Source organism: Denticeps clupeoides, chromosome 4 (genome assembly GCF_900700375.1).
Source record: "Denticeps clupeoides chromosome 4, fDenClu1.1, whole genome shotgun sequence".
Classification (NCBI taxonomy): Eukaryota; Metazoa; Chordata; class Actinopteri; order Clupeiformes; family Denticipitidae; genus Denticeps; species Denticeps clupeoides.
The window spans coordinates 11,182,203-11,193,420 of record NC_041710.1 but is presented as its reverse complement, the minus strand read 5'-3'; the positions used below and the strand labels follow the sequence as shown (position 1 = coordinate 11,193,420).

Here is an 11,218-nt window from a genome sequence, read left to right as displayed (position 1 = left end):
TGTTGCACTTACACAAAGATCGCTGCTTTAATATAACATTTACATAAATTACCTTGAATCATTTCATTTAAACTAAATGTTAAGTGATAGTCATTGTAACTGTTAAATGATTGTCGTTGACAAATTCCTGTCCAAGCAGCTATATTTTGACTGCTGTATATATGGGTTTCATTGAAAATGTTCAAAACACAGACAGTATGTGATTTCAGTTTATTTGACAACCCAAGAAGGATCTTTCTTGATAATGTCATTTTCTGGACCCAAAATGGCCACGCCACATGTTCGCTGACCAAAACCCAAATACCTGGAAAACAAAATGGAGAGGAGAAATATTTTTAGGCGTGTCTAGCAGTTTAGGAAAGTGTGGAACATGTAAAACCATGAATCATGCACCAATAGGGACGCTTTTAATGAACACGGTTTTAGATGCATTACAGGGATCAATGGTGCCATGATAAAATACCTGCTGGCAACATCGATCAGGTCCCTTTCAGCCACAGCAAACAGGCGCTCCCGGTGCTGCTGCCTCATCTCATCTGTAAGCCCACTAAGAAACCGACTCAAACCTGCAGCAACCATGACACAACCTTGTTATCACCATCCACTCCTGTAATTCATGACTTTTGATGTCACCTGTGATGTCAAATATATTGCATGATTTTGCAAGGTTTCTAGCAGTTTATATTATTGTCAAAAACAATTATTTTAAGGCAATTTAAAACAACTCATTTTGACCCTTCCAAGTAGAGCACTCTCAAGTAGTGACCTCTGCCTGACCTTTGTCTGACGGCGCAACAGGAGCATCTACTGCAGAGAAGATAGACAACTTGGCCTCATCTATGTCCTGTTGGGAGAACTTTCCAGATCTTGCCCACTCCACACCACCACGGAATGCTGACAGGGTTGCCATGGAGTTCGGGTCCCTTAAAAAAAAAAAAAAAAATTCAATACAGACGTAACTAATCAAAACACCAAAATGTGTAAAATAACCATTCGGTTGAAAACATCTGGTTCCAAATGTTAAAATAAAGACCTTATACCTGTAGGAGTAAAAAGAGAACAGACCACCTGCTCCCATTTTGGCTCCACCCCCATAAGCCCCACCCTTCTCTCGGATCTCTCCATGCAGGAACTTGGCACTCATCATTCTGGCAAGAATACACAGACTGTGGAAGCAAGTGAAGAGGTAGAGGAGATAAGATTTAAAACCAATAAGCTGTGGTGTTCAAATCTGTGTGTGTACAATTGTGTTACCTGGCATAGTCCTTGTGCATGAAGGGCACAGTGCGCACACACTCACTCACAAAGTTGACAGGGAAGGGCAGCTGGAAGAAGGTCTTCATCTGACATGGTTTGAAGTGCGGCTCCTACCAAGGAGGAAGGTGAACGTCATGGTTGCAAATTAGCACGTTTAGACCACAAGAGGAAAAAAAAAAACAAGAAACTTACGGATATGAGTTTTTGAGATTGGGATGAGCCTGGAGAAGCATGAGGGTCCAGTACCCTCTTAATAAAGAAAAAAGTAAATGGGTTTAGAGGGAATACTTGACAAACTTTTACTAAAATTCAGAAAGATTCAGATTGCAATTTGTTCTACTTAAATCTTAAACAGATTTAGTTTTATACATAGTCAAATGTTTCTCTCGAACACCATATTCTGACCCAATCCTGTAGGATAATAATAAAGTGAATAAAGTGAAGTGATTGTCACATGTGATACACAGCAGCACAGCACACGGTGCACACAGTGAAATTTGTCCTCTGCATTTATCCCATCACCCTGATTGAGCAGTGGGCAGCCATGTGTGTGTTGTGTGTGTTTTGGTATGAATATGAGCATCAGACTGGTGTGAGCGTGAGTGTGTAACTAGGGAAAAACAGCTCCAAACTGCCAAATACCCATAAAAACAGCACAGCGACCACATTACTATGTTAATTGGGAGTGTGGATTACCTCAGTAATGTGTGGACGTACAGGCCTGCGTTCCTTCCTATTGCTGCCAATATCTCCCACAAACCTCTCTACCTGCACAGCAGCGTCAGACACCTTCTGAGGTGCCGCATTAACTGCACACCTGATTTTAAAAATGGGGTTACAGAATGGGGGCACAGGATGAGATTACTGATTACTGCTAATTCGATCTTAATGGCAATCTTATAAACTGAGCAATAACCTCATATAGTCTGGATTTAGGAGGTGTCTCTTGATTCGGGGCAGCTTGCGCAAAATGTGGGTCAGATCAGGTGACTCAGCAATTCTCTTCATGAATTTCACCTGTGGTTTCAAAATACAGACAGACACACACACACACACACAAAATTCATTATTTATTTAAAACACAGTTTTCCTAGAGTATAAGGAAAAACATTTTGCCAATACACAATGGTAGTGAGTGTGTTACCCACTACTATCACCCTACTACAAATCCTTTTCAACATGATAAATCTAATCATGATGTCAGATCGTGTGATTTTTACATGGGCCAAAGAAAAAAAAATCTATTATCGGTCATTCTCTCAAAGTTTACTGACTAAACTGAGACCAACTTCTCAATCTCACCGTTCCTGCAGTGTTCCGGACTGGAGTCAGGGAACTTGCTACTCCAGCCAAATAAATAGAGTATTTATTATTGCAGGGGTTTTATTACTTTTCCAAACACCACACCTCAGTTCTTACTCCTTTTTAGTCCTCAAAGCAGACAAAGCCACACCCATCCAGCACAACATCGCTGCTCTCTTAAAGAACCCTGAACATTTTTCAAGTTGTATGTGTGACGTCACAGTGACAGCCCCATTGGGAATGAATATGGAGTCAGGCAAAAGTGAACTGGTACTTGCTAAAAATGCTGATTTTCTTGTATGGCAATACATTTACATTACATTTACAGCATTTATCAGACGCCCTTATCCAGAGCAACTAGTTACAGGGACAGTCTCCCTGGTGCAACTTAGGGTTAAGTGTCTTGCTCAGGGACACAATGGTAGAAAGTGGGATTTGAGCCCGGGTCTCCTGGCTCACAAGCTAGGCTACTACCACCCTACTACCAATAAGAAAAAGTAATCACAATATTACCTTTTTCCCTCCCCCAAATCGTGCTGCCCTAGTTTCTAACTGAGCTTCACGACATTCATGTATCATAGCAGGCCTATGAACTCACTGACCTGGTGCATTCCGGTGAAGGCCTCCTGCAGATCAGCTGTGGGGGTGAGACAGCGGGCTGCATGGGTCATTGCGTACATGTGACCAGAATAAGAGATCCCATTGGCTAGTTCTTGTGCTGCCATCATCACCAGCACCTTTAGTCTCTCCTCATCATCAAAGTGAGGGCTGAGAGAGTCATTCAGAAAAAGAGATGTGCAGACAAGAATGAGATTTTAAAGGAGGAGGATAAAGAAAGGGAAGGCAAGGGTTACAGTAGCATATCTGAATGTGTATGTATGTATGTATGTATCAATATATATATATTTATTATCCTTTTTCTTCTGTTTGGTTGTCTAGGTTTGAGAGTTTGAGCTGCTTTCTTTTGTAACCTTTTGAGAGTATTGCTATTGCCTATGCTCTAATTCTAATAAACAAAGTTTAAAAAAAAAAAAAAAAAACAGTAGCACACAGCTGACAGTCACCTGTTGAAGACCTCAGTCCAAAGGTGCAACATCTCAGGTAAGTTCTTCTCCAGACAAGATGAAGAGAGGAGGACACCCTGAAACAGAACATATGTGTCTAAACTTTTAAACAGAGCGAGAGAGAGAAAAAAAAAAAAAACCCAAACTGATCTGATCAGTGAAGGTATGTGTATGCGAACACTACCTGTTCATACACATCTAGGTCTTCAAGATCGGGTAAGACCTGTGGTGTAACAGACATCCCTCCAGTTTTCAGCTCCATCCGCTGGGCCTGCTGTCGATAATCCATGTTCCCACAACCTAACCTAAAATCAAGTAATTTTATCACATTTATTCAGATTAAGTCAAATGTATACCTGGTAAAAATATATTTATAGTAAAACAAGTTGTATTAACATAGTTGGAATGTGCATTCCTAATCTTATTTCCTCTCACCACATCAACACATCACTTTCTTACATAAGAGACAGAAATAGTGTAGTTAACTCATTCAAATGCCAAAAAGTAAAAGCACCAAATGCATTGATGCATAGTTCAAGTGAACATTCATTTCAACATGTTCCTCTGTTTCAGATGATATCAGTTATCTGTAGATTTCATACTTGGTGATGACACTACAGAAGAGCGGGACGTAGTCCCTCAGGTCCTCAGGGAGGGAGTTAAGGCTGCAGAGGGCTCTGAAATACACCATGCCATTAGTGGGCTGCTCACAGTACTGCACAGGCACGCAACCTGAAACAACAACAGAATTACTGCATTTGTAAACTGTACAGTCAGTCTGAAGCGGCTCATTAAAAAAAGTCAGTGTGAGATTTACCTGCTGTGCTTATCTGTACAGGAGTGTACTGAATGGTGGATTCAATGTCTGTAACCTTTAGAGCAGGTAAACAGGAGGCATCTTGTGTGGCACTTTGAACAGAGAGGAGCTCCAAACCTAAAAGAACAAAAAAAAAGTTTGTGTTTATGTGTGTGTGTGTGTGTGTGTGTAATCAGACAAAACATACTGAGTGTGTGTAATCTACACACACCCTTCTTGTAGATGTCTTGGCGCTGGCTCTCGGTAAGACTCTGAGTCTTCTGGTGGAGTTTGGAATCCTCAGCCTGGGCCTGCTTCTCCAGATAGGAGTCATCTGGGCTCATGGACAGGGTCAGCCTGTGGCTGTTATTCTGAAATATGGGATGAACCGTTAGGTTGAGGAACGGCACAAGGACAAAGAGGTGGATCAACATCTGTCCAATTTCAGCCAACCTGTCATAAAGGCACTAATAACAGGGGTGAGAGTGAAAAAAAAAAAAATTCCATAGCCGGTGCAACACACTTTTAACACATAACTTGTTGGGCCCCTGGGCCCAGACATATAAAGCTTGTGTATAACCCTGATTATCTTTATTGATCTGGATGCAACATTAATTGTATTTTATATAACATATTATTATTGTGACATCACACATACAACTTGTAAAATGTGTTTGTACAGCATGGGTGTGGTTTTGAACAGGCAAACTAAAATGGTGTAAGAATTGAGGTGAGTTCGGATAAAACCCTGTAAAAAGTAATAAACTCCCTGCAATAATAAAGACACATGATGACAGTAGCTGTGATTTGCAAATCAAACTAAGATTTAATAAAAAAAAAATTAATGTTTATTTACAACATAAAAAAAAAAAAAAATACAGAAAGGATACCATAGACCAGAAGTTTGTGTTTGCTGACCAAGCATTTACTGTGCAAGCTTGACCCGAATGAAATAATCAAAATTTAGTTTATAGATCTGCCCTGCACTCCCCGACTCCAGTCCAAAATACTGAAGAAAGACTTTGAGAGAATGATTGTCACTTTTTATAAAAAGTCACTTCAGTCTATATACACAAATAAATGGCATCATTTTGCATCCATGTAAACGCATGAGCTGATGTTGCTACATTTGAGAACCCAGAAGTGCGTAGGCGCTTTGACAGTGGATTACTGACAAATTGAAAGCTTGTTTCATTTGACTTTTAATGTAGGAACATACTTTTCCCTGCTCACTAATATCAGTTAAAATTTTAATACAAGGAGAACTCCCACTCTCAGAACACGTCTAGTAATTTAGCTGTCTAGTTCCAATCCCACCCCGTGCCTATGTCTGATTGGCTTATAGGCCTATTGTTGGTGTGGTTGAGAGTGACAGCTCAGATCTAGTGTCAGATAACTGGGAGAACCTGATATTTATTTACTTTGCAGCCATGTCGGTACGCCAGAATGCTATCAGGCCTGCTAATACTCACCAATCACTTAAAACAACAACATTTATTGGCCAAAATCACATTCAGTATTTCTCAGTGGGCTTTGACCGGCACTAAAGGGCATTTCAGCATTAAAGGTGAATGAAACCATGCACTGCACAGCTGGAGGAAAAGTACAGGTGAATGTACCTTAAAGTACTGCTGGACCTTGTCCTCTAGGTAGCGTGGGTTGTCTTTCAGACACTGTCTGAACTGTGAGACATGTTGACTAATCTGAAGCAGCTTCACTGGGTCACCATCATGATTCCAGCAAGAAGCTATATACTACAGAAAAAGAGAGAAAGGGACATGCAGAGAAGGGTTACAACTAAAAAGCAAGGATTTAGCTTAAAAATAAATAAATAACTCACAGAAGCAAGGGACAGGCCAAAGCTGGTAGACTGGTGCTTCATTTGGATCTCAATCTTATGCAGCAGCGCTTCAATCTGCTCCTCCTCAAACCCATTCCTGTAAAATGTACAAATAACAAAAAAGGTAGCACTACAGGTGAAACCGTGTGATTGGTCAAAAAATTATACAACCAATCACTAAGCAGCCACATACGCAATGATGTCATCAACGGTGTGGCTGATAATGTGCTTGACGCTTTCAATGTCAGACTCGGCCACTCCCTGCAGTCCGATGCTGAATGATGCTTGTCTAGTGCTGCCATCATACCTGAGTGACAAAATCACACTTATATTGTTTTGTTTTTTCTTGCAATAATAATTTAAGATGTGATTTTGACAAATAAGCAACAAACAAACATGTGTATACCAACCCCACAACAGAGGAGAAGTCAGAGCCAATCTTGGGCTCAATCAGAGCTTTATAAAATGGAGAGTTTGGTCCAGACACCATGAGGGAGGACAACAGATTCAGGGTAAAGGACTCAAAAGTGTCTGTGATGCTAAGAGAGAGAGAGAAAGGGAGGGACTGAGACAGAAGTTTGACTTCCACTAAACAATGAAGATGCTGGAGTATAAATTGTATTTGTGTTTGTATGTGTTTCTTACTTACTCTGCCAGCAGATAGCTGACACAGACGGTGTTTTGCCTTGTGGGATCTGGTGCCATTGAATCAGGGCTGCAGGTCACATGACCTTCTCTCTGAAATACATTAATCAGCAAAGACAAGCAATGACATACACATTTGTGGCAGTATACCAGTATTGTGTATTCAATTACAAGAATGTGTTTCAGGATGTACATTACCGGATTGGTCCACTGTGTCTGTGGTGGTACTGCAGTGTTCGGTTCTGTTCGTTCAAACTTGACCAGCGCCTCTTCATGGATTTGTTTGAGATGCTGCTCTAGAGGGAGATCCCCATATGTGAAGAACCTTAACACAACACGCAAAAAAAGAGAGAGAGAATTAATTACTATTATTTTATTATACACTTGAACAATATTCTGCATTCAGTTCTTTTGCTAAATAAGGGTCAAAAATATGTATCTACCGTGCGTTACTGGGGTGGTAGTGTGTTTGGTGGAACTCTTTCAGCTGTTCCCAGGTCAGATCTGGAATGGACAGAGGTTCTCCTCCTGACACCACAGAATAGGTGTGGTCTGGCAGCAGTTTATTTTGTAGATGCTGAGCATAAACCTGTTCATTATTTGACTGTAAACAAAGAAAAAACAGACCACACTTATGCTCTCTGGTCATTTAGTCTCCAGTCAGAGACTATTTTTGACAATCTATGCCGATTTTATACATTATTCAATGCGCATTAGATTAATTACTATTAACTTTACAATTCAGACTTGATGCAAAGCTATGAAAATTTGACTCACAAAGGCGCCCTTCATCTCATTGAAGACCACACCTTTAAACACTACAGGAGAGGAGGGGTCCTGGGGGTTCTCGTTCTCCAGCCGCCAGCCTTCCTGCCTAAAACATACACAAACACACCAATGCCGATTGTACAAATATTTTTAGAATACGTATGGGATGCTGAAAAAGCTGGACCTTTTTGGGTTAAACATGAATTTAAACAGCCAAAACTAATGTTTCAGTTTCAATAGTAGGGCTCAACAACTTACATAGGTTGAGAGCAAGTGTCCTTGTTTTGCATTTAAGTGGGCATGGCTTTAATTTAATACCCATCTGATCGGTGACCACGATTGTCTTATCACAGGATTATCAACGCAACCTGACAAACTGTCATGGCACCTGCTGGACCCACCCGCCTGAATGATGGGTTTCATGCGCGTTACATACACCATCCAAGCTCTGCCCACTCAGCTGCACCCACATGCAGGTTGGCACTATCACCACCATGACAAGCCACGCCCCCACCGCCTCTCTTCTGCCTGCCTCCCCAATGCCCCAGTTTCTCACTGACTCTCCAGCCAACACAGCATGTCTGCTTTCCCGCAGCAACCCTGACATTAACCGATGGAGCAGAGTATGGTGTTGCAAAAATAATCTCAGTTGCGATTTATAAAATCACATTAATTAAAATTTAGATTTCAGTTAAAATTCGATAAATTGTTCAGACCTACTCTAAAGGATACTTTCTTGTTATACAGGAAGAAGTCTGGCCATGAACATACTGTTCAATCACATTTATGGCCCTGAAAGATGACAGAATAATGGGATGGCCCCCGTTCTCACCTGACTCTCTTGAGAACTTGTGGGTACATTTAAATGTGAGATTAACAGTGAGGGAAGACAATACACCTGTTTGAGCAGCATTTGAGAGGGTGTGTTTTGAGCAGCATTTGAGATATAGCTGCTTGGCTGCTATATTGGTCATTAAATATTTTTTGATACTATTTATTTGTTTGTTAGTCTCAATCTATATCGTCTTTCATTTATTTGCCTCATATACAGACACACACGGTGATGTTACTGTATGTTGAAATTAAATTTTTACCAGAAGTCCATTTCTCGCAGACAAGGGAAGAAAACAGCATCCAGGTAGACAGAGAGAAGGTTCTGGAAGTCTTTTGCATTTTGAGTAGAAAAGGGATACATGGTGTAGTCACTAGCTAAGAGGACAGGAGACAAAGACCTTTGTCATTACATATTAAGATGCCAAGCAATAATCTGGTCATAGGTCACAAAACAAACATATTTTACCTGTGAAAGCATTCATGAATGTGGAGAGGGATCTGTTGAGCATCTTGAAGAAGGGGTCTCTGCAGGGGTATTTCTGAGATCCACACAGTACTGTGTGCTCCAGGATGTGAGGAACCCCTGTACTGTCCATAGGAGTGGTCCGGAACTGAACGCTGTGGGATGACAGATGAAAATTGTCAGATGGAAAGGATGTACGACATAAAACAAGAAAGGGATACAAAACATAGAAAAGATTAAGAAAACATCTACACTTATTTTCAAGGAACAAATGACACATGTGTATGTGTCCATAGCTGTCACCTGAACAAGTTGTTCTTGTCATCTCGTGCTGCATGTAGGTACTGGGCACCTGTGCCATCATGGGTGAGTTTAACTGCAGTCAGAAAAAGATCAGGGACTGAGGTGACCTGCAAAAGGAGGAGAAAGTCTGTAATTATGTCTGACAGTCTGGGACATTTCAAGTACCTCCCCATGTTACACTTACAGACACGTCAAATGCTGTAATTCGAACAAAAGAATTGATTTGCGGCTATATATTATTATTTTGTTATTAGCTAATCCCAATCCATCCCTTAAACCCAAGCAGTCCTCCTTCAGCATCTTCAGCATCTTAAAGTGTGTATCGAAAGTTGAGGGGGACCGATTTAGAAAGACCCTATGAAGCGATTGACCATCTCCAATACCACTCGCATCTCTCACAAATCAACTGCTTACAGGTAATTCTACACATATGGCAACACAACCTTTACCACAAGCAAGAAGTATTAGAAGTCAATATATTTGATCAATAATATTTGATCTTAAACATTTACAGCATTTATCAGACGCCCTTATCCAGAGCGACTTACAATCAGTAGTTACAGGGACAGTCCCCCCCCTGGAGCAATTTGGGGTTAAGTGTCTTGCTCAGGGACACAATGGTAGTAAGTGGGATTTGAACCTGGGTCTTCTGGTTCATAGGTGAGCGTGTTACCCACCGGGCTACTACCACCCCTTAAACAGTGAAACATTCTGAAGATTTCCAATTAAGACAGCCAGAACGAGGGTTAATGGGCAACTCATTCACGTCAAAGTGGCCTTCATCTTATTTCATATTATAATAAATGTTCAAAAACCAACATATGACTGATTCGGTGACAAGCTTGTATCTCCACACCAGAACTCGTGACCTGGACCAGTAACTCTCAAATACGATCTGAAGACCCGTTGTGCCTCTGAGAACCTGACTGTAAATTATGGGACATGCCCATCAGTAACACCAATAGCAACAGGTTTTGAGTCTATGAAAATGGTATAAAAATAGGAACTTACATAGCCAGTAGTATGAAGTTAAATAGTAGTTAAAAAAAAAACTGTACACAATATACACAGAGTTTTGTCTGCAGCCTGTAAATTGGGTCATTTATGTCCGATTGGCCAATCACAGACTTTATCAGGATTTTCAAAACTGCGTTTTTGATTAAGAGCGCAGCTTTCCAGAATGGCGACCTCTGCCTAGATATATTATACTGAGGTAAGTATAATATGGGAGAAATAATCAAATAGTGGGAAATTAGAAAAGTGGTTTAAAAAAAACAACAAATGAGGTGCTGCCTCTATGACTTGACTGCTAAACCATGGTCATGGAGGAGAAAGGACTTTCCACGTAGACACGCACCTCCTGCACAGTGAAGCCGTGGATCTTCTGTCCAGCCTCATACTGCAGGGCCCTCTGAGCAGCTGAGCTGCTGTTCCACCTCCACGGGTTCCGGCCCTGGAGGCTGAAACGTCAGGTCATTCAAGGGAAAACTCTGTAAAACTCATCGTGCTCGGCAGCGACGTCTGGCACGTCAAACACTTGTAGCTTTATCAAAAAAATCTCCTCACCATCTGATGACATTAAACCCCGGCAACTCACCTCAGGTCTCTGAGTCTCCTCAACACCGTGCGACACTGTCGGAACATTGTGTGCAAAGTAAACTCCAATGGCACTGAATTATTAAAAACTCAAATATCACCGTGATGATGAAAAGCCGGTTCAATCGCCAAACGTTAGAGTAAAAACAGCCATGCTGCCTCCTCTGATCCTGCTTCTCTGTACACGAGGCGTAAATATTGCGCCATCAGCGTAACTCCGTCGATCTTAACGTGTCAACGCAAGTTACGTTCGTATTTCAGGCATATGGCAGTTATTGCACATGCTATAGAGATTAGGTATGTGCTGCGCAAATCGACCTCCGGTACAAACGTTAAAGCCACGGCCAAAC

General features: G+C 41.2%; 1 protein-coding gene across 3 annotated transcripts; it reads right to left on the bottom strand.

Moving 5' to 3' along the window:
* Positions 1-195: 195 nt before the first annotated feature.
* Positions 196-11,084, bottom strand: pitrm1 (pitrilysin metallopeptidase 1). 3 transcript variants are annotated; one of them, XM_028976948.1, is made up of 27 exons: positions 10,870-11,084; positions 10,630-10,732; positions 9,273-9,379; positions 8,973-9,124; positions 8,767-8,881; positions 7,682-7,778; positions 7,348-7,508; positions 7,103-7,229; positions 6,909-6,997; positions 6,670-6,798; positions 6,453-6,566; positions 6,260-6,356; positions 6,039-6,173; positions 4,652-4,790; positions 4,441-4,557; positions 4,226-4,355; positions 3,808-3,928; positions 3,624-3,700; positions 3,162-3,327; positions 2,174-2,274; positions 1,954-2,074; positions 1,450-1,506; positions 1,255-1,367; positions 1,041-1,166; positions 778-923; positions 464-566; positions 196-304 (listed from the first exon to the last, which is right to left on the bottom strand). In XM_028976948.1, exons 1-27 carry the CDS (start codon positions 10,914-10,916, stop codon positions 211-213), a joined length of 3,084 nt encoding a protein of 1,027 aa, XP_028832781.1. In that variant the 5' UTR covers positions 10,917-11,084; the 3' UTR covers positions 196-210. The 3 variants fall into 3 exon arrangements, with proteins under 3 accessions (XP_028832781.1, XP_028832780.1, XP_028832782.1); XM_028976947.1 differs by having other exon boundaries at positions 778-1,166; XM_028976949.1 differs by having other exon boundaries at positions 778-1,166; positions 10,630-10,725; positions 10,870-10,888.
* Between the last annotated feature and the right edge of the window lie 134 nt (positions 11,085-11,218).

Coding starts and splice junctions, on each gene's coding strand:
- pitrm1 (XM_028976947.1), bottom strand. CDS start 10,916: ATGTTCCGACAGTGTCGCACGGTGTTGAGGAGACTCAGAGACCTGAG. Junction 3,701..3,807: donor ACCTAGATGTGTATGAACAG/GTAGTGTTCGCA, acceptor GTTCTGTTTCAG/GGTGTCCTCCTCTCTTCATC. Junction 1,507..1,953: donor TACGTCCACACATTACTGAG/GTAATCCACACT, acceptor TTCTTTATTAAG/AGGGTACTGGACCCTCATGC.